Source organism: Populus nigra, chromosome 18 (genome assembly GCF_951802175.1).
Source record: "Populus nigra chromosome 18, ddPopNigr1.1, whole genome shotgun sequence".
In the NCBI taxonomy this organism is placed as follows: domain Eukaryota; kingdom Viridiplantae; phylum Streptophyta; class Magnoliopsida; order Malpighiales; family Salicaceae; genus Populus; species Populus nigra.
Genome location: NC_084869.1, coordinates 12,497,519 through 12,520,700, shown reverse-complemented (window position 1 = coordinate 12,520,700; position 23,182 = coordinate 12,497,519). Strand labels below are relative to the sequence as shown.

Below are 23,182 nucleotides of genomic sequence, written 5' to 3'. Positions count from 1 at the left end.
AAGAGAATAAACTGAAAAATACTGCAAAATCAATAATGAAATCTTTTGAAGATACCAAAAAAATTAAGTGTCAAAACTTTTACATTGTTATATTATGGTGAATGTACAAATTTTAATAAGTATAAAACTTGTCAACATACTTAGTATAAATCTAAATGTCGCATATAAAAGACTGAAATATTTCTTAAACACAACTTTCATTGTGTCAAAATCTTGAAGATGAGTTATGTACAGTATATGATATTGCTCTGCTTGCTTCCTACTTTTGCGAACCCAAACTCGAAAGTCAGGACCCATTCCACTGCAACAAAATAAGCGTGATTCAGCACGGTGAAGAAAAAAGTAGAGCAGAGCAACCCTTTTTGACAGAGGCTAATAAGTTGCAAAAGTTTGTAAGAAGTGGCTCGTTGAGCAACTAAATAGCCGGAATAATTCTTTTCTTTATTTTTTTTTAAGTTCTTACTCTAATTTCCGAAAAGATCCACTTAATTTTGAGCTATATTAAATTTAATTTTATAAACAATACCTTTTATTTTAGCTGATCCATTGAATATTTGGTACTATTCAATTCAATTTAATCAAACTTTTATTGGTTGAGAAGAATTTGGCAATAGAATCTTGTGATTTTGATGACGGCTCTTGAATTGGAAACCATGTGTTAGTTAATATCCTCTTTTTTTTTTCTTATATCGCGGACATACTACTTGACACCACCCATGGGTGAGCGGTTAGCCACTCTAAAGAACAAAACCACAAGAGAGAGCCTACCAACTCGAGGTTCACTAACAATTACACACTTGCATGTGAGTTGGGGTGCACAATGATTCCCAAGAGGTTGATCTCACACTTCCATGTGGATACCCATGGGTGAGCGGTTAGCCACTCTAAAGAACAAAACCACAAGAGAAAGCCTACCAACTCGAGATTCACCAACAATTACACACTTGCATGTGAGTTGGGGTGCACAATGATTCCCAAGAGGTTGATCTCACACTTCATGTGGGTTGGGGTGCATAATGATTCTTAGGAAGTCACTAGTTCGGGGTTTCAACCTCTCTTTTTATATGAAAAAAATTTGACAAATTTGTCATAATAACTAGGTATTTTTACAAGTTTTTACGGATTAAGACCACAAAGACTTGGAATGCCACTAATGAATCAAAATAAAATAGACCAACAAACCCCTCAAAATGGACCAACACATCAAGTCTTTATGGATTTTTTGTGTTAGGTTTAGATAACTTTGTTTGGATTTAATCCACTAAATCGATGGGTATCATCTCTTATAGATGAATCGATGGGTATCAAGTTATATGCCATCTCCAAAATCAAGCCATCTCCACCTCATTCAACACGATTTAAAATAATCAACACCACCTTTTTATACAATGTGGGAATAATGAGGATATAAATCTTTACAGACTCCAACATCCAAAGTCTCAATCTTAGAGTTATTAACTAGTACAGTAACGCCTCACTGGCAAGAACCCAAATCACTAAGCTCAAATTACTAATAAAATTACAAATTTACACCGAATTTGAACAGATTTCTACCAGCTGATGTCACTAAAATCAAATCAGTCCTAAGAATCTCAATATAAACCCATTAACTACTAGACCAACACCTCATTGGCTAGAATCCACGTTGCTTTTCCACAACAATCATCAGCTTCTTCAATTAGAGTGCTACAAGCCCATGTCTCTATACTTAGGTTATTACTAAAAGATCACAGGGCCAACCCGAAAAGTTCACAAAGAAAACACAATTAAAAACGCCAAAAAAAACAAAAAACAAAAGGGTTTCTTGAATTTCAACCAAAGAATATAACAAAACCAATAAAAAGATTTATAAATGTTTACTTACAGAAGATTCATCGACTAAAATAGATGGCAATTTCTTCTCAGTTGCAATAAGAACACCATTTGCCGCTACAACACCAAAAAAAAAAAAAAAAAAAAAACATAGTCTAAGCACCCATCAACAACACAGTACATTCGAAAATGACAAGAAAATTAGAGAAGAAAAAAAGAGAGAGCTTAAATTGCAACAACCTTTGATTCCGAGAGAAGTTTGGGCTGACCCAACGGCAGTCAATGCGTGCTCAATCTGTACTAGCTTTCCGGTAGGACTGAAAGTAGTGAGAGAAAAGGAGTACTGGCTATCACCCATGGTTTATTGCTTGAAGACGCGGAGATGAAAAACTGAGAATGCGAGCGTGTGGGAGAGAAAGACAGGGATATTTACTTGGGGTTTTAACTTTGCTTTTCTTGTTGGAGAAGAAGGTGTTTTCCTACGAGGGCTTTTACAATGGAGTATTTTGGGCTTTTATGACGGCAGGTTGGTCCTCTTTACATTGAGCTGAATGAAGGCTTTGAACCAGTTTTGTTTTTAAGTATTATTAATAAATTTTTATTTATTTATTAACATAAATAATTTTTAATTTATTTGATTAGTTGTATATAAATTTTTTAATTTATTATATTTTTAAACTAGAAAAATATATTTAAATAATTAAATTTTATAAAAAATAAAAATATTTAACTTGCAATAAATCCTCCATGTAAGTAAAGAGGTCACAATAATGGTAAGGCTTACATATTATTTTACACTCAACCTTAGCAAATACCAAAGCAAATAATTAATACACTCAGCCTGAGGAAAGTATTTTTTTTTTAACATGTAAATTTCAGAAAAATAAATTATTTTTTGATGTTTAATAATGTAATAATAAATAAATTAAAAAATATTTTCTAACGTTTGATTATGTTATGAAAAATAAGCTGGAAAATAATTTATTAATATTTTTTTTTAAGTTTATTAAAATAATGAGAAACAAATCTTACAAATTAAAAAGTTAAATAAGAATGAAATTGAAAAAAAATATAATTTCATAAATTATCTCAAATAAAATAAATAATAATCAAAATAATAGAGATTAAATCTAAAAAATAAAAAAAATAAAAGATAAAAAAATTAAAATAATAATAATTAATTTTTCATAAATTATTTGAAATAAAATAAATAACAATAAAAAAAATAAAAATCAAATTTGATAAATAAAAAATTTCAATTAGAAAATGATAAGGGAAAAGCAAATAACAATTATAAAAATAAAAACTAAACTTAATATAAAAATTAAATTTTAAAAGATGAAATTGAAAATTAAATATTCAAAATAATATATATATATATAACAATAAAAAATTTGATGATCAAATTTGATATAAACAGCAAATAATATGACATTTCTAATTTTTTCATAACTTTCAAAAAGTGTTTTCCGTCCAAAATAAAAGAAAAATACTTTCCTGAAAACCAAAACAAATTTTTCGTTGACCAACTTTTCTAATGGCAAACAAACACAAATAAATTTAAAAATTATTTTTTTTAAAATCACTTTTTGAAAAATAAAAACCCTCTAAGGCGAAAAAATCATGTGAGAAATCTTTTGCCAATCTTCACCCATCTTCTCCTCCCCGTAACGATTCGTTAGAATGGGGCACCTTCTTATGCGTAGTTCCTGTATAGGCGCTGCCAAAACATAGTCTGGTAGTGCTCTCAACAACGGGCAATCAAGAATCATCAAATCTTGAAGTTGTGGCATAATGGATATTATTGAAGTTGTGTTGGCATCTTCTTCTCCCACTCTCCTTTCAATTCCATCCCAATCTTCTACTTCTTTGAGATCCATAATCAAAAGTTTTTTTAATTTGGGGAAAGCAGTGACCCTTGCAATTTCTCCTTCATTAATACTGGCATTGTCAGCTTTTTCTATACCTAAAAATCCAGCATCCAGCCTTCTCACCTTCATCGACCTCAATACCAGGCTTTCAAGGTTGGGCAATCTTCCCAACGGAGGCAAGACCTCCACGTTTGTACAGAGACCGAGTGTAAGCACCTGTAATCTGGTTAATGTCATCATCCAATTTGGCAAATCCAACCCTCCGTACCTAGTTATGGTTAGATTTTCCAAGTTTGACGGAGGCTGTAAAACTTCAATTAAAATGTTGTTCTCCCGTTTGAAGTTGAAATCCAATTGCAAACAAAGCAGACGACTCTTATTCTTGAGTTGTGCTTCTGCAGCGTCACTCACATATTCTTCACCTCCTCGTAGATTCCATATAACAAGACTCCCGATGCGATTTAAGTTTTTTAATTCTCTTAGATTAGCTGCTTTACTTTCATTCGCACCACCACCACAAACAGTAAACCCATCCAATGCTCGCAGACCTGTTATCCTCTCTATTCCCTTTGGTATGAAGGCCACACCTGAACCAGAAATCCGGAGATGCCTCAATTTGATAAGTTTTCCAATCGCATTAGGCAATTCCATGAGAGAATCACACCAAGCAACGTCTAGGGATTGCAGATTGCATAAATCACAAATGGTTTCTGGCAGGGACTCCAACTCTCTACAAGCTACCAAATTGAGGTGTCTCAAATGTATCAATTTCCCTACCTCGTTTGGTATTTCTTTGATTGGAGACATTGACAAATTCAATGACCTGATGCATCTCAACTGCTTGAATACATCAGGTAGTGCAGCTCCAAGCCAAGCGTCTCTAGTGTCGATCAAGAGGCTGCGTAGACCTTTTGCTTTGTGAATGGACACGGAAAAAGAGGTCTCGTTGGGCAGCATCATGCTTAAATGACGAACCCTTTCAATTGAAGTCTCCACTGTTGCTTCTCTAAGGTTATTGACATCCACTGTTAGACATTCATTTTTTGTCATATATTGGGCAAAATCATGCACTATATCATGCATCTTGAATCTAATATCTTCTCGACCATACGTCTTAAAATCTTGGAAGAAAGAGCGCGCTGCTAAGACTTGAAAGCACTGCTCTCCAACAGCCTCCATATCTCCACCTGAAGTCTCCTTGAGGTAACCTTGAGCTATCCACATCTTCACCAATTCATATTTGCGCATCTCGTAGTCTTTTGGAAACATGGCATAATACAAGAAACATCGTCTTACCACAGAAGGTAAATCGTAGTAACTCAAAAGCAAAGGTAGAAATATTCGTCTTTCAACCTGATCTCTATCAACCTGATCTAGCCCCCACAGTTCGCTAGATAAAACACGTTCCCACTCTTCTCTTGTTCTTTTAAACTGCATTAGACCTCCTAATACCTTGGCAGCTAGCGGCAAGCCCTTGCACTTGTTAGCAATTTTATCACCGATATCTGTCAATCTTTCGCGCTCATCTTTGCTTCTTTCCTGGAATGCCACATGATTGAATATTGACCTGCATATCTCGTCGGACAATTTCTCAACATTGATCTGGTGGTCAGTTCCCATAATCGTTGCCACAGTGCCCTTACGAGTGGTCACTAGAATTCTGCTTCCTCGTGCACAGCCTGTGAGAGATGGTTTCAGTTTTTCCCATTGTCCATGATTTTCTGCCCATAAATCATCAAGGACAAGAAGGAACCTCTTTCCCTTAATGGATTCAGAAACCCTTTGCAAAAGGGATTGCAATTCAACCAAATTCGGTGCACTCCCTTCGAGCTGCTCAAGGATTGCTTTGGCTATTTTAACCTCATCAAATGGATCTGAAACACACACCCATATCTTTTTCTCAAAATGAGCCTTAACCTCAGAATCATTAAAAGCTAGTTGGGCGAGAGTTGTTTTTCCAATTCCGCCCAGCCCTACTAGAGAGATGACATCAACGTCCCGTGCTTCCTGACTACTTTCACCCACCAACTTGCTTACAATAGTTTTCTTTTCACCATCTCGACCAATCACGCTTGATTCATCAACAAAGGAGGTAGTTGTTAGTCGCTGGAGTTCATCAGTGGCTCTGATATCACTGGCTCTGTACAGAGCAAAGCCATACCTATCTCTCGCTTTGGCAATGTCATCCACTTTTTCACATACTTCTTTGATCTTAAGGGCAATGTCGCGACGTCGAACCACTTGATTGAGACAAAAGCAAGGAGATTTCAGGAAGGAACATCTCATCTTCTGTAGGCTGCGAGTATTTTCTTCAGCTTCCTCCATTTTCCATCTAAGAATTGCAGTGCTCCATTCATCGAGCACGTCATCCATATCATAACATACATCTTTGAGCTTGTCTACCCAATCTCTTACAGCCTTATCCTTCACTTGTTTTCTATCTGCATCTTCAAGGACAGATTGGATAGAAAGGAGATTGCTTTTCAGCTTGTCGACTTGTTTCTTCACATCCCGTACTAGGCTCACCTCTTCTCGTACCTATTAGTTTGGAAAAGATAAGGAAGTTCAAGCAGAGGAAACATTTCCATGATTTCACTACAAGTTTTTAATTTTAATTTTTGGTAATTAATAGATTAGATAATTTTTATTAATTTTTTTTCGCAGTAGTTGACACGTACTGTGAAATGGATTGGCTAGCTATATTAATAATTTATATATAAAATATTTATTAAAAACCAATAAATTTAAAATAATTATATTTGTTGGTATTCGTAAAATCTATTTGGAAATAAATCCATTATAATAAGATTATGGAACTTATTATTTTAACATTTCATTGATTATTTTACCCTTAGTAGTTCAGTTTAATGAGAGAATCGACAACTCCTTTTTCCTTCTAAGAATATTTGTTTTAGATTATTTCCAGAAATATGAAAAATAATAAAACAATAAAAATAAATTTCTTTAATAAAATCCAAATCTAGATCTGAGGATTTGATGTTTTATTTTATTTTTCTTATAAAGGAAGAAAAAGAGATTTCATTTTTATATTTCTTATTCATGTAAGGGTTAATTAGATTATTGCAAATTGTATAAAAGTAATTACCTGTTGAGCAACGACCGCGCTTAACTGCTCCAAAATTGGCGATAAAAGTGCCTCTGCCATTTGTCTCTTTAATTTAGTTTAATTTAGTTATTTTAAAAAAAGAGAATGATGATAGGATGAACTGAGAAAGAGAGGGAAGAGAGTGTGAGTGGAAGGAGGCTGCTGGTTTAGTTAGTTTATGTACTTAGGGTTTGGTGATTAGGGTTGAGTTTTGTTTCAGTCCCTGTACTGTTTCTAACACTTCAATTCAGTCCCTATATTATTGTAGCTTTTCAGTCTAGTCCTGGTTGTATGTTTCTACTGAGAATGACATGCCATTTTGAGTTCCAAAGGTGAAACACTCGTAGTTTTCATTTCTACCGAGTTCTAGGCTACGGATTATTATTTGTGGAAAGTAGTTTCTTCTTCGATATATAGCAATTATTTTTTATTGATACTGACCTTAGGTTAAGAATGCTGAAGTTTGTACTGAAATGTATCTGATATGGACAACTGATTATAGCATTCTACTGAAATTCCTGCTTCTCCTCTGTTTCTCTATTTCTTTTCTTCATTTTATGTTATTCCACTAATCTTCAAATGGATCATGGTAATATATATCTGTCCATCCAAACTAATTTACACAAACCAAAAGTAGCAACCAATTCATAGAAGCAGAGTCCAACTTGATTAAAACGAAAGCTAGGTTATTAAATATAGTCAGAAAAAGTGTTAATTCGAATGATGATCTTTGGAATTTGTTCAATTGGAGATACACTTTGAAGCAGTAGTTTGCTGATTGCGGTGTAGTTAAAAGACCTGATCAAGTGGTTGCAACTTGCAAAGCTTTCTTGTACTGTAAATGCACTTAGGAAATGGATCCCATTTGGAAACTGTCATAATTGCACTACGAGCTTCGTTTTATGTTTCTTCAGAACATCAGTTTCCTGTGAAGTTAGCACTAAGTGGAGACCATTGTGAGGATGGAGATATAAAGCTCTTAGATGGGCTTTGACAGCAGTTTTGATGATGAATTGCATTGCTAAAGAGACTCTAGAGTCGCAGAACTCTCCAGACAAGACAAAGTTTCCTGTCACATTTGATCCTGTTTGATCTGTATGGAGACGGACAGTTCTCCACCAATCAGCAACAGAGGGCTAGGGAGGTGAAGAAGAGAGGGAATAGATGAATGGCCAAACAGCCAAGATGTCTTATTTCAAACCCAAGTACAGAGGAATGCCGTATTTTTATTTTTCTAAGCAAGCAAGCAGGACAATATCATAGACTGTAGAAGATTCTATGGAGGAGTTCCATTGAAGTTCCGATTATGAGCAGGCATGCTTCTATCTCAATTTACCACTCTCGGTCAAATTTCACACTTATCAGAGCACTATGAGGACAACAGCAGAAACCATCTAATTTCCTACCAAACATAAAGAGAGCTTTGAATCTACACACCCGCCAGTTATAATCATTCAAGACAGGTATGTTAGCTATAGTTAAGGCCAGAGAGAAACACAAGCTAAAAAGAAATGCACCTTCCTCATTACTGAGAAGCACGCAGAAACAAACCCGTAAACTCCAAAATTGGGTGTCAGATTCTGTATTTTCTGAACCTGAAACAACAAGCAATTAAATTCCATCAACAACCATCTCAAGTTATATACCATCAATGAAATAGTTTTTATTTAAAGGGATTAAAATGACATCGTTTTTACTGAAATTGTTTTTTCCAAAAAAAATCAACAATATTTAACCAAGTTTTACCCGAGTTCATATAATTTGAAAGTAATAAATCATATCTAATTTCTTTAAATTATTAAATTGAATCTTTAATTTTCAATTCATCAAATTATTAAATTGGATCTTTTGGTGTCGCTGCATCAACTTAATTATGACACTATATATAGTGACCATTTATGATAATTCTGTTGCGGGTTGAAAATATTTAGCGACATTAAAAAGTGTCCTTAAATATATTTTGAAGAGCCATTACATGTTGTTTTCTGTTTTTTTTTAGTGCAACGATAGTAAAATATGATGTTAATTTTAGCAATGCACACCATGACCAATGCAATGAACTAGGTGGTGACCCAATGGTAAGAGCTTGGGACCAAGAGGTTTGCTTCCTCTGTGGTCTCAGGTTCGAGCCTTGTGGTTGCTCATATGATGGCTACTGGAGGCTTACATGGTCGTTAACTTCAGGGCCCGTGGGATTAGTCGAGGTGCGCGCAAGCTGGCACGGACACCCACGTTAAACTAAAAAAAAAAAAAAGTCGAAACTCACCGTGCACGGGTAGCTCTTGAGGTCTTGACCTAGTGGTAGAGATTTATTCTCTTTTTTTATATCTGGGTTCGAACCTTACCGTGCACGCTTGTCACCCCCGCGATGCCTTACATGCTCACTGGGTTTGCAGGATGTTCAGTTGGTCGTGGGATTAGTCGTGGTGCGCGCAAGCTGGCCCGAACATCCACGTAAAAAAAAAAAAGAGTCGAAACCTAAACCTTCAGAGGTGTAGTTCAACTGGTCAGGTACTAGATCTGCTTCTTAAAGATCACCAATTCAAGTCCCACAAACTTCAGGGCCACTGGAGGCTTACATGGTCATTAACTTCAAGGTCTGTGGGATTAGTCGAGATGTACGCAAGCTGGCCTGGACACTCACGTTAATAAAAGAGAGAGAGAGAGAGAGAGAGAGAGAGAGTTGAAACCTAATAACTTTGGGGGGTGTAGCTTAACTGGTCAGATCCCGAGTTTGCTTTCTAGAGATCACCGGTTCGAGTCTTACAAACCTCAGAGTTACTAGAGGCTTATATGGTCTTTAACTTCAGGGCACATGAGATTAGTCGAGGTGCGTGCAAGTTGGCTCGAACACCCACGTTAATCTAAAAAAAGAGAGAAAGAGTCGAAACCTCATAATCAAATAAAATTAGAAATTCAAAAATTGGTATTGGTTTTTAAAGATTCAGATATTAGGCTAACATCACCTTTACTGTAACCTTTCAAATGAAAAATTATCACTGTTTATGTTTTTTTAAATTATTTTATGCTATTATATTTTGATTTTATTTATAATTTATTTAAGAATAGACACCGGTTTCTTAGAATAGAAAACTTGTAAAAAATAATGCTAATCCCTAAAAATCAAAGATTCCATAGCTTGTCATTTTATGGCCCTAACCTTACTATATATATATATATATATATAATCTCGACTGTTAAAAAAAAAAAGGAAATTTATCGAAAAGTTTTTCATTGCCAATCTTTGAAATAGAAGATTTCATTATTTTTTTAATTTCTGACAAAATTTTGATGTTATCCCTAAAAAAAGGACATTTCACTGTTTTTTGAATTTTAACAAAATTTTTGAATGGTTTATTCTTGATGATATTAATTGTCTAGATAATTTTTTCAATACTTAATCAATCATGACAGTGTATATATATATATATGCTGTTAATTTTCTGTTGTACAGTAAAATCCAGTTCCCATCTCTTAGATCAATTACTTTATGGTGGTGTACAACCTTTTCAGTCTTTAGTATGGTTAAAAGATGCCTCCCATAAAAAAATAAAATTCAATTGTTTCTTTGGCTGCTTATCCAAGATAAAGTCTTCACCCGTGATTTCTTGTTTCAGCAAGATTTCTTTTCTCTTCAGCAAGCTAGATGTGTATTATGTAAAAGAAGATTTGAAACTTCAAGCCATCTCTTCATTCATTGTGTTTTTGCCTGGAAGTTATGAATGAAATTCCTATTTTGGTGGGGCATTAGTAATTGTTTCCCAAATTCTATTGATGATATGTGCTCCAAATGATGCAAGGAAAATTTCAGAATTTTTCACGACAACTTCTCTTTTCTTGTATTGCTTGGAGTCTATGGCTACATCGAAATGATGTAATCTTCAATGATCCTCCACAGGTTCTCCTTATGGTTGAAGTTTGATAGCACAACTTTTGCTTACACCGGTTTGGATTCAGGGATCAACTCTGAGGGGATTTTTTTCGGGAATAACAGAAGTTGACTTCTAGTTTTTATCTATTGTCTGGTCCCTGTTTTCTTCTTCCTGTTGTAGATACCGTGCTTTTATGTCTTCTTTATTTTATCTTCTCTGTTGTTGCTTTTTTTTATTATTATTATTAGGCTATTCTCTTTTTAGCCAATTTTTTTAATAAAATCTATTAATTTTAAATTAATAGATTCTCAATGTTCATTTTAGAGTTTGACAAGAGAATCTTTCCGTCACTTTCACTTTGCACTATCTTTTTTTTGGGCAAATGCAGTGTGCAAGTACCCATTATTTGTTTGGTTTATGATGGCTTTTTTTAATATTTGATATCTTATATATTAACCTTTTAAGAGCCAAAATCATCAATTTTTTTGCCTTAATTAGTTTTAACTGCAAAACTGCTAGCTCAGTACCGCACCAGCAAACGAGAATGGAAAAGCTCACCAAGATGTTCTCAAATTAATGGAGGCAATGGAGAGAAAAACTGAGCTGCTGGAGGCCACGACGTCACATGATGGAACAGTTCATGCCCCGGCATGCGTCATCACTGTTCCACCATGTGCCGCCGCAACCTCCATTGAAGGTTTAATTTTCAAGCTCACAAAGCATGTCATTTTGAGTTTATTTTCATGAATTATGATTGTATTTTGACAAATTCAATAATTATAATTTTCAATATACATATACAAGATAATACAACAATGAAAAACATATACGAATTTAGCTGTTATGCATACTGGACCGAAAGCAAACACAAATAAAAACAAACAAGTAAATTTACGTGGTTCCTCAAAACCGGGTACGTCCACGGAGGCAGCAGATTGTATATTATTGGAGGAATAATACAAACACTCAACTCAACCCAGTACAATCCCACAAAACCCAGTGTTTCACTCTTACACTCGGTGTTTCTCTCAAATCTGCACTTGTACTCACTCTCACAGTTGCATTGTCTTCCTCTGCCTGCACACACTTGCACTGTCTCTGCACTCTCTCGTCTCTATCTCCATTTATACAAGAAAGAAGAGCCCTGGCAGCAACCCATGTGCAGCCTAATAAATGCCAACTAACTACTACAAGAAGAAAGTCATGGTGGTTGAAAAAAGATTGACAAATTTTAGCTTTATAGGAGAATTTTATAAACAAACTATAACAAGAAATATCATAAAGTAAATCTCGTCAGAAAATCAAAATGCAATAAACATGTAGCTCTAAACTGTGGGATAAGCAGTTCGCATAGGTTGGTGACATCCTCAATCAACTAAGGATCAAATATAATGTGTATAAAGACCAACACTACCTTGTTAGCATGAATATTCTAACTAGTATACTATAGGGTTATAATCAAATAAACAAAATCATTTCTTGAAGGTTCAACTCATTAAATCAATTAAATAAGAAGTTATCAATTCAAAAGTACATAATAACTCAAATCAAGAAATCAGTCTCGATAAATAATAATATTTTATCATAAATAAGAGATAATAAACATTATATAAATTACTAAGAAGTATGATCAATTTTATATCAATAATTTAAATATTTATACTACTCTTCTAGCATATGAGATAGTAAGTGATAGAATGTTCCCCATGTTATGGTTTATATTTTGCTTTAAACAGAGTATAGTTGTACTAAAAATACATCCCTTTCCCCGAAAGGATGGGGAAGAACACAATCAAGGGATTTCTTGTTGTTTAGCTTCTCATGTTTCTCTCCCACCACGGGCAACTTTTTATTTTCGCCAAGGTGAATTGAGGCTTCAAGTAGAAGAAATTATTTACTGGTTAGAAACTTGGTCGATTTCACTGTTGTCTTTGAGACAAATGAAACTGAGGTTTTTGGTTTGCAATTTGGGCAGATAAGGATAATCCTTATTGTTTGGTGTCTGAGAATTTGGTGCTAAATTTCTTGTTGTAAATTGCAGAGAATAGTCAGGGTAAAAATTTAAGATGAATCCTAGGGAACACATCTTCCCAAAATGCACTGGGTTCTGGATTATCAATGTTCATCTTACAGTTTGACAAGAGAATCTTTCCTTCACTTGCACTATCTTTTTGTTTGTTTGGCCGATGCATGATTTTTTTACCTCTTTTTTCCTTGATAAATTCTAACTACAAAACAGCTACTTCACCAACAAGATGGAAAAGGCTCACCAAAGATGTTCTCTTTGAAAAGATTCTCAGTGAGTCGTTGACATCTCATTTTTGGAATTTCTCGAATAGCTTGATGTCTACTCTCACTCTAGAGCCAGAAAGTCTGTTTCCTGGCTAATTGATCAACACTTTTATCATATTGTGAACAAACATGCCAATTTCCAGAACTTTATTGAGTAGGATGACTGTATAGAATTACTCTGATTTATCAACACATATCAAATTCTTGCTGCTGCTGAGGAAGATATCTGCACTTAGCCATCATAGAGGGTAGCAAGGTTTTGTGTTGATGGAAATTACACTGACTCATCGTGTATCATCTAGAATTCAATTTAAAAAATAAATGCAAGAAATGTTTTTTTTCCTAAATACATCAATCGGGTGTGGATAGCTTGATTACAATGCGACTTACTAAAAAGTCTTGGTCTTAATATGCAAAGATGATCCAAGTATACCATAAATTTTTTAAAGATAAAACCCACAGATCTAGTCCATGCAAAGGTACTGGAATATGGATTGGTAAAATTAAAATGAAGATTTGTACGAAATTGAATTACGCTAATAAATTAGGGTAGCAAGAATTTAACCGTTAGCTTTCTTAACTATTCTTTAAATAAAATGTTTGGGATGTGAGAAATCCTGTGCCCATCTTCACCCATCTCCTCCCTATTGTAACGTTTCCTTAGATTGGGGCAGTACTCTATGGAGAATTTCTGTAGAGGCGCTGTCAAAACATAGTCCGGTAGTGCTCTCAACAATGGGCATTTGAGAATTCTAAACTCAACAAGTTGTGGCATGATGAATATTGAAGTCGAGGTGGAATCTTCTTCTCCCACTCTCCTTTCAATCCCATCCCACTCCTCTAGTTCTTTGAGAAGCCATATGCTAAGTTTTTTCAATTTGGGGAAAGCAGTGACTCTTGCAATTTCTCCTTCATTAATATTGGTATTGCCAACATTTTCTATGCCTAAAAATCCACCATCCAACCTTCTCAGCTTCAACCCTGTTAAAGAAAGGCTTTCAAGGTTGGGCAATCTTCCCAGCGGTGGCAAAACATCGACGTTTCTACAATTTACGAGCACAAGTTTCTGTAATCTGGTTAATATCATCATCCAATTGGGTAAAAATATCCCTCCGTAATCAGATATGATTAAATTTTCCAACTCTGACGGGGGCTGTAAAGCTTCAATTAAAGCATCCTCATTCGCTTGCAACTCTGTTTTCAACCCATCGAATTGCAATTCCAAACGAAGCAAGCGCTTCTTATTCTTGAGTTGTGCTTCCACAGCTTCACTCACATCTTCTATATCTCTCAGGTTACATATCGTGAGACTCCCTCCAATGTGATTTAAGTTTTTTAATTCTCCTAAATTAGCTGCTTTACTTCTATTCTCACCACCACCACACACAGTAAAACGATCTAATGTTCGAAGACAAGTTATCCTCTCCATTCCCTTTGGTATGAATGCTACACTTGAATAAACAATCTTCAGATGCCTCAACTTGGTAAGCTTTCCAATCGCATGAGGTAATTCCTTGAGAGACCAACACCCAGACACGTTTAGGGATTGCAGATTGCATAAATTACACATGGTTTCTGGCAGGGACTGCAACTTTACACTACTTACCAAATTGAGGTGTCTTAAATGTATCAATTTCCCTACCTCGTTTGGCATTTCTTTGATCGAAGACTCTGCCAAATTCAATGACCTGATGCATGTCAACTGCTTGAATACGTCAGCTAGTGCAGCTCCTAGTGAAGGGTCTCTACTGTCAATCAAGAGGCTGCGAAGACCTTTTGCTTTGTGAATAGACATGGGAAAAGAGGTCTCCTCTGACAGCTTCATGCTTAAATGATGAACCCTTTCATATGTCGTCTCCGTTTTTTGTTTTCCAAGGTTATTGACATCTACTGTTAGACATTCATATTTTGTCAGAAATTGGGCAAAATCATGCACTATATCATGGATCTTGAATGTCATACCTTCATGCTCGTCCATCTGAAAATCTTGGAAGAAAGAACGTGCTACTAAGACTTGAAAATACTCCTCTCCAACAAGCTCCATATCTCTACTTGGAGTCTCCTTAAGATAACCTTGAGCCATCCACATCTTCACCAATTGGTCTTTTCCCATCTCGTAGTCTTTTGGAAACATGGCACAATACAAGAAACATCGTCTTGCCACAGAAGGTAAATCGTAGTAACTCAAAAGCAAAGGTGGAAATAGTGCTCTTTCAACATGTTCTAGCTCCCACAGTTCGCTAGATAAAACATGTTCCCACTCTTCTCTTGTTCTTTTAGACTGCATTAGACCTCCTAATACCTTGGCAGCTAGAGGCAAGCCCTTGCACTTGCTTGCAATTTTGCCGCCTATTTCTGTCAATCTTTCGCACTCATCTTTGCTTCTTTTATGGAATGCCACCTGATTGAATATTGACATGCATACCTCATCAGATAATCTCTCAAGGTTGATCCAGTAGTCCGTTCCCATCATTGTTGCGACAGCATGTTTACGAGTGGTCACTAGAATTCTGCTTCCTGGTGCACCGCCTTTGAAAGATAGTTTCAGTGGTTCCCATTGCCCATGACTTTCTGTCCATACATCATCAAGGACAAGAAGGAACTTCTTTCCCTTAATTGATTCAGAAACACTTTGCAAAAGGGATTCCAATTCAACTAAATTCGGTGCACCCCTTTGAAGCGCCTCAAGGATAGCTTTTGCTATCCTAACCTCATCAAATGGATCTGAAACACACACCCATATCTTTTTCTCAAAATGAGCCGTAACCTCAGCATTATTAAAAGCTAGTTGGGCGAGAGTTGTCTTTCCAATCCCGCCCAACCCTACTAGAGAGATGACATCCACGTCCCGCGCTTCCTGACTACTTTCGCCCAGCAACTTGCTTACTAAGGCTTCCCTTTCATCATCTCGACCACGCACGATTGATTCATCAACAAGGGAGGTACTCGTTATTCGTTGTAGCTCATCAGTGGCTCTGTACAACTCAAAGCCAAACATAGCTCTCTCTTTGGCAATCTCATCCACTTTTTCACATACTTCTTTGATCTTGAGGGCAATGTCACGACGTCGAGCCACTTGATTGAAACAAAAGCAAGGAGATCCCAGGAAGGAACATCGCATCTTCTGTAGGCTGCGAGTATTTTCTTCAGCTTCCTCCATTTTCCATCTAAGAATTGCAGTGCTCCATTCATCTAGCACGTCATCCATATCATAGCATACATCTTTGAGCTTGTCTACCCAATCCCTTACAGCCTTTTCCTTCACTTGTTTTCTATCTGCATCTTCAAGGACAGATTGGATAGCAAGGAGATTGCTTTTTAGCTTGTCGACTTGTTTCTGCACACCCCCTACTAGGTTCACTTCTTCCTGTACCTACTGGTGTAGAAAAGATCAGAAACTTCAAGCAGAGGAAACAGTTCTATGATTTCACTACAAGTTTTTAATTTTAATTTTTGGTAATTAATGGATTAAATAATTTTTATTAATCTTTTTTTCGCAGCAGGTGACACGTACAGTGAAATGGATTCGCTATATTAATAATTTATATATAAAATATTTATTAAAATCCTATATATTTAAAATAATAATATTTCTTTTTATCATCATCATGATGATATCCTGTCTGCAATCTGCTACTATACAAGAAGGAAGAAAATGAATCTTAAATTGTTCGACGTCAAACCTATATATAACATAAGATTGGCGGATCAAAGAATATATAAAAGGAATAAAAGGAAAGTGAATAAAAGGATCTGTATTTGTTGGTATTTGTAAAGTCTATAATAAGATTATGGAAGAAAAAAAAGAGACTTCATTTTTATATTTCTTATTCATGTAAGGGTTAATTAGATCATTGCAAATTGTATAAAAGTAATTACCTGTTGAGCAACGACCGTGCTTAACTGCTCAAAAATTGACGATAAAAGTGCCTCTGCCATTTGTCCGTTTGGTTTAATTTTATTTTAAAAAAAGAGATCAAGATGATAGGATGAACTGAGAGAGAGAGAGAAGAGAGTGTGAGGGGAAGGAGGCTGCTGGTTGTGAAATGAAGAGAGAGGGTTAGTTTATGTACTTGGGGCTTGGTGACGAGGGTTGACTTTTATTTTAATCCCTGTACTGTTTCTAACGTTTCAATTCAGCCCCTGTATTATTGTAACATTTTAGTCTAGTCTCGGTCAGGGGTTACTTACTGCGGAAGGCTTTTCCAGGTTGCAAGTTTCTACTGAGAATGACATGCCATTTTGAGTTCCAAAGGTGAAACACTCGTGCTTTTCATTTCTACCGAGTTCATAAGATAAGCCCTGAAAATTTATCAACTTTTTCACTTATCAGTGACATTAGAAGAAAAGCTGAAGAACAACCGTGAAGCAAAACAATAAAGAAAATCTTGAAGATGCAAAATAAGTAAAGAACATTGACCTACTAAAATAAGTGTACAGAACCAAAACTCGAAATAAGTGTACTTTTTCAATAAGGTACCTTGTACAGTCTATGATATTGTTCTGCTTGCTTCCTGCTTTTCCGAACCAAAACTCGAAAGTCAGGACTGCAACAAAATAAGTGCGATTCAGCACTGTTAAGAAAAAAGTAGAGCAGAGCAACCCTTTTTGACACAGGCTAATAAGTTGCAAAAGTTTGTAAGAAGTGGCTCATTGAGCAACCAAATAGCCAAGTACATATTTGTCCCCCTCTTCTTCTTCTTTTTCTGTTGAAACAGCAACAGGGTACATGTACTCCATGTCAAAGTCAAGTCCATAACCAGACCAGTAAAGAACATTGACCTACAAGGAGTCCATTGAAGTTCTGATTATGAGCAGGCATGCTTCTATCTCAATTTACCACCCCGGGTCAAATTTCACACATATCAGGACACTATGATGACAACAGCAGAAACTATCTAATTTCCCACCAAACATGAAGAGAGCTTTGAATCTACACACCCGCCAGTTATAATCATTCAAGACAGATATGTTAGCTAAGGCCAGAGAGAAATACAGATGCCTGGTACAGCTGTGGACCTTTGAGAGGAAAAACGAAGAAAGAGTGTTTTCAAAATTCAGGAATCAGAGAGTGAAGAGTTGCCATGCTGATGCAGGAACATTGGAAGAGAGTTGTCTGGTTATTAGAATAAGGGCTAAGGTTATGAAATCTGGGGATTGAAATTCAGATATAAGTTAGAGAGGAAATCAGCAAAGACCACCGGAGCACTTCAATTATATAAAAGATGTGCCAGGACCCAGATGAAGTGAACTCTTGCATGACAGCAGCAGTTTCCCTCACAAGATCACTGGCTTGATTCGAGCCCTTCATTAAATTGTGATAAATTGTGAAAATCAATTATCCAAATGATTTAAATTGGATGGCAATTGCAAATTAAAATCCAAGTCAATAATAGATTACAAATGATTTGAATCCAATTACAGTAAAGAGGTTTAGGGTTTATGGCAAATAGATTACACGCAGGACTATATCGGAACCCACTCTGAAGTAGCTCTTCAGTATCTTCTAAGCCGAAGCTGATTTGAATCCAAATGATTCGCTTGATCTGCACTAGGATGGCAATTGCAAAGTAATGGAGGATGTGAGAAAGGTATATCACAGCTGCATTTGATAGAATAAATGTAAGAGAAATTAACGGAGAAAGGAAGTAAAATCCAAGTCGTGCTTCTTTTTTTGTATCTTTCTCCTCATCCACTAACTCGTGCTTCTTTTTTTCCCGTGAAAAAATGGAGAGCCGAAAATAGATTTGTTAAAAAATGGAGTTCCTGCAGATTATAATTAAAGAGTTCTGTCTTTCTCCCGTAATCATCAAAACAAATGTTAGGGATGTGAGAAATCTTTTGCCAATCTTCACCCATCTCCTCCTCCCCGTAACGATTCGTTAGAATGGGGCATCTACTTATGTCCAGTTCCCGTAGAGGCGCTGCCAAAACATAGTCTGGTAGTGCTCTCAACAATGGGCAATTTTCAATTATCAAATCTCGAAGTTGTGGCATAATGGATATTATTGAAGTTGTGTTGGCATCTTCTTCTCCCACTCTCCTTCCAATTCCATCCCACTCTTCTGCTTCTTCGAGATACCAAATCTCAAGTTCTTTCAATTTGGGGAAAGCAGTGACCCTTGCAATTTCTCCTTCATTAATACTGGCATTCTCATCTTTTTCTATACCTAAAATTCCAGCATCCAACCTTCTCACCTTCAACGACCTCAATACCAGGCCTTCAAGGTTGGGCAATCTACCCAACGGAGGCAAGACCTCCAGGTTTGCACAATAACAGAGTTTAAGCTCCTGTAATCTGGTTAATGTCATCATCCAATTTGGCAAATGCAACCCTCCGTACCTAGATATGGTTAGATTTTCCAAGTCAGACGGAGGCCGTAAAGCTTCAATTAAAATGTCGTTCTGCCGGCTGTAGTCGAAAGCCAAGAGCAAACAACGCAGGCGTTTCTTATTCTTGAGTTGTGCTTCTGCAGCGTCACTCGCATCTTCTACACCTCCTCGTAGATTCCATATCTTAAGACTCCCTCCAATGTGATTTAAGTTTTTTAATTCTCTTAGATTAGCTGCTTTACTTTCATTCCCACCACCACACATAGTAAACACATCTAATGTTCGAAGACATGTTATCCTCTCTATTCCCTTTGGTATGAAGGCCACTCCTGAACCATAAATCCAGAGATGCCTCAATTTGATAAGTTTTCCAATCGCATTAGGCAATTCCTTGAGAGAATCACACCAAGTAACGTCTAGGGATTGCAGATTGCATAAATCACACAAGGTTTCTGGCAGGGACTCGAACTGATAACAAGATGCCAAATTAAGGTGTCTCAAATGTATCAATTTCCCAACCTCGTTTGGTATTTCTTTGATTGAAGACCATGACAAATTCAATGACCTGATGCATGTCAACTGCTTGAATACATCAGGTACGGCAACGCCAAGCCAAGGGTCTCTATTGTAGATCAAGAGGCTGCGAAGACCTTTTGCTTTGTGAATGGACACGGGAAAAGAGGTCTCGTTTGACAGCATCATGCTTTAATGACGAACCCTTTCAATTGAAGTCTCCATTGTTGCTCCTCGAAGGTTATTGACATTCACTGTTAGACATTCATTTTTTGTCATATATTGGGCAAAATCATGCACTATATCATGCATCTTGAATCTCATATCTTCTTGATCATACGTCTTAAAATCTTGGAAGAAAGAGCGCGCTGCTAAGACTTGAAAGTACTGCTCTCCAACAGCCTCCATATCTGCACCTGAAGTCTCCTTGAGGTAACCTTGAGCTATCCACATCTTCACCAATTCGTATTTGCGCATCTCATAGTCTTTTGGAAACATGGCACAATACAAGAAACATCGTCTTACCACAGAAGGTAAATCGTAGTAACTCAAAAGCAAAGGTAGAAATATTCCTCTTTCAACCTGATCTCTATCAACCTCATCTAGCCCCCACAGTTCGCTACAGAAAACACGTTCCCACTCTTCTCTTGTTCTTTTAGACTACATTAGACCTCCTAATACCTTGGCAGCTAGCGGCAAGCCCTTGCACTTGCTTGCAATTTTATCGCCGATATCTGTCAATCTTTCGCGCTCATCTTTGCTTCTTTCCTGGAATGCCACATGATTGAATATTGACCTGCATATCTCGTCGGACAATTTCTCAATGTTGATCCGGTGGCCAGTTCCCATCATCGTTGCCACAGAATGTTTACGAGTGGTCACTAGAATTCTGCTTCCTGGTGCACTGCCTGTGAGAGATGGTTTCAGTTGTTCCCATTGTCTATGATTTTCTGTCCACACATCATCAAGGACAAGAAGGAACCTCTTTCCCTTAATGGATTCAGAAACCCTTTGCAAAAGAGATTGCAATTCAACCAAATCCGGTGCCCTCCCTTCAAGCTGCTCAAGGATAGCTTTGGCTATTCTAACCTCATCAAATGGATCTGAAACACACACCCATATCTTTTTCTCAAAATGAGCCGTAACCTCAGAATCATTAAAAGCTAGTTGGGCGAGAGTTGTTTTTCCAATTCCGCCCAGCCCTACTAGAGAGATGGCATACACGTCCCATGCTTCCTGACTACTTTCACCCAGCAACTTGCTTACTACAGCTTCCCTTTCATCATCTCGACCAGTTACGATTGATTCATCAACAAGGGAGGTACTTGTTATTCGTTGGAGTTCATCTGTGGCTCTGTACAACTCAAAGCCATACATAGCTTTCTCTTTGGCAATCTCGTCCAGTTTTTCACATACTTCTTTGATCTTGAGGGCAATGTCTCGACGTCGAACCACTTGATTGAAACAAAAGCAGGGAAATCCCAGGAAGGAACACCGTATCTTCTGTTGGCTGTGAGTATTTTCTTCAGCATCCCCCATTTTCCATCTAAGAATTGCAGAGCTCCATTCATCTAGCACGTCATCCATATCATAACATACATCTTTGAGCTTGTTTACCCAATCTCTTACTGCCTCATCCATCACTTGTTTTCTATCTGCATCTTCAAGGACAGAGTGAATAGCAAGGAGATTGCTTTTCAACTTGTCGACTTGTTTCTCCACACCCACTACTAGGTTCACCTCTTCTTGTACCTATTAGTGTAGAAAAGATAAGGAAGTTCAGGTTGAGGAAAGTCGGAAACATTTCTATGATTTCACTGCAAATTTTTAATTTTATTTTTTTTGTAATTAATAGATTAGCAGTAGTTGACACGTACTGTGAAATGGATTGGCTACATTATTAATTTATATATAAAATATTTATTAAAAACCTATATATTAAAGATAATAATATTTCTTTTATCATGATGATGATGATATCTGTCTGCAGTCTGCTTATCTGCTACTAACAAGAAGACAAGAAGGAAGATAATGAATCTTAAATTGTTCGACGTCAAACCCATAAGCTTGCTGGATCAAAGAAATATAGGGAATAAAAGGATCTGTATTTGTTGGTATTTGTAAAGTCTATAGTTTTAAAGTGGAAATATTCTTCCTTTATAACACTCACTAATTATTTTAACATTTGATTGATTATTTTACAGTTTAATGAGAGGATCGACAACTCTTTCTTTTTCCTTCTAAAGATATTTGTTTTAGATTATTTCCGGAAATATGAAAAACAATAAAACAATGAAAAGAAATTTCTTTAATAAAATCTAAATCTAGATCTGAGGATTTGATATTTTATTTTATTTTTCTTATAAAGGAAGAAAAAAAGACTTCATTTTTATATTTTTTATTCATGTTAGGGTTAATCAGATCATTGCAAATTGTATGAAGTAATTACCTCTTGAGCAACAATCCTCGTTAACTGCTCCAAAATTGGCGATAAAAGTGCCGCTGCCATCTGTCTGTTTAATTTAATTTATTTAAAAAAAAAAAAAAAGACAGAGAGAGAGACAATGACGACAGGATGCACTGAGAAAGAGAGAGAAGAGTGCGAGGGGAAGGAGGCTGCTGGTTTAGTTAGTTTGTATGTTCTCCGGGTTTGATGATGAGGGTTGACTCTTGTTTCAGTCCCTGTACTGTTTCTAACATTTCAATTCAGTCCCTATATTATTGTAACTTTTCAGTCTAGTCTCGATCAGGGGTTACTTACTGCGGATGGCTTTTCCTGGTTGTATGTTTCTACTGAGAATGACACGCTATTTTGAGTTCCAAAGGTGAAACACTCGTGGTTTTCATTCCCACCGAGTTCTAGGCTAAGGATTATTATTTGTGGAGAGTAATTTCTTCCTCGATTTATAGCAATTATTTTGGATTGATACTGACCTTAGGTTAAGAATGCTGTAGTTTCTACTGAAATGTATCTGATATGGACACCTGATTATAGCATTCTACTGAAAGTCCTGCTTCTCTATTTCTTCTCTTCATTTTATGTTATTCCACTAATCTTCGAAACTGGATCATGGTAATATATATCTGTCCATCCAAACTAATTTACACAAACCAAAAGTAGCAACCAATTCAAAGAAGCAGAGTCCAACATGATTAAAACGAAAGCTAGGTTCTAAAATATAGTCAGACAAAGTGTTGATTCGAATGATGATCTTAGGAATTTGTTCAATTGGAGATACACTCAGGTATGTCAAGTCGTGGAGCATTTCAAGCGGTAGTTTGCTGATTGAAATGACTGTAAATGGATCCCAATTGGAAACTGTCATAATTGCACTGCGCGCGAGCTCCGTTTTATGTTTCTTCAGAACATCAGTTTCCATCGT

At 36.3% G+C, this 23,182-nt stretch overlaps 4 protein-coding genes across 7 annotated transcripts; all 4 read right to left on the bottom strand.

Annotated features, from left to right (window-relative positions):
- Positions 1 to 1,357: 1,357 nt before the first annotated feature.
- LOC133677942 (putative disease resistance protein RGA4) lies at positions 1,358 to 6,948 on the bottom strand. 2 transcript variants are annotated; one of them, XM_062100087.1, is made up of 4 exons: positions 6,790 to 6,948; positions 2,053 to 6,221; positions 1,865 to 1,929; positions 1,358 to 1,719 (listed from the first exon to the last, which is right to left on the bottom strand). In XM_062100087.1, exons 1-2 carry the CDS (start codon positions 6,847 to 6,849, stop codon positions 3,420 to 3,422), a joined length of 2,862 nt encoding a protein of 953 aa, XP_061956071.1. In that variant the 5' UTR covers positions 6,850 to 6,948; the 3' UTR covers positions 1,358 to 1,719; positions 1,865 to 1,929; positions 2,053 to 3,419. The 2 variants fall into 2 exon arrangements, with proteins under 2 accessions (XP_061956071.1, XP_061956070.1); XM_062100086.1 differs by having other exon boundaries at positions 1,358 to 1,929.
- A 6,508-nt stretch (positions 6,949 to 13,456) lies between these two features.
- On the bottom strand, positions 13,457 to 17,015 carry LOC133678599 (putative disease resistance protein RGA4). Of its 3 annotated transcripts, XM_062100973.1 has the most exons (3): positions 16,833 to 17,015; positions 14,916 to 16,326; positions 13,457 to 14,843 (listed from the first exon to the last, which is right to left on the bottom strand). In XM_062100973.1, exons 1-3 carry the CDS (start codon positions 16,890 to 16,892, stop codon positions 13,534 to 13,536), a joined length of 2,781 nt encoding a protein of 926 aa, XP_061956957.1. In that variant the 5' UTR covers positions 16,893 to 17,015; the 3' UTR covers positions 13,457 to 13,533. The 3 variants fall into 3 exon arrangements, with proteins under 3 accessions (XP_061956957.1, XP_061956956.1, XP_061956958.1); XM_062100972.1 differs by having other exon boundaries at positions 13,457 to 16,326; XM_062100974.1 differs by having other exon boundaries at positions 13,457 to 16,329; positions 16,833 to 16,992.
- A 588-nt stretch (positions 17,016 to 17,603) lies between these two features.
- On the bottom strand, positions 17,604 to 20,276 carry LOC133678340 (putative disease resistance RPP13-like protein 1). The gene is made up of 5 exons (XM_062100633.1): positions 20,004 to 20,276; positions 18,809 to 19,754; positions 18,412 to 18,555; positions 17,950 to 17,972; positions 17,604 to 17,735 (listed from the first exon to the last, which is right to left on the bottom strand). The coding sequence occupies exons 1-5, from the start codon at positions 20,274 to 20,276 to the stop codon at positions 17,604 to 17,606; spliced, it is 1,518 nt and encodes a 505-aa protein (XP_061956617.1).
- Positions 18,321 to 22,395, bottom strand: LOC133678600 (putative disease resistance protein RGA3). Its single transcript, XM_062100975.1, has 2 exons — positions 22,249 to 22,395; positions 18,321 to 21,551 (listed from the first exon to the last, which is right to left on the bottom strand). Exons 1-2 carry the CDS (start codon positions 22,306 to 22,308, stop codon positions 20,460 to 20,462), a joined length of 1,152 nt encoding a protein of 383 aa, XP_061956959.1. The 5' UTR covers positions 22,309 to 22,395; the 3' UTR covers positions 18,321 to 20,459.
- Positions 22,396 to 23,182: the final 787 nt, after the last annotated feature.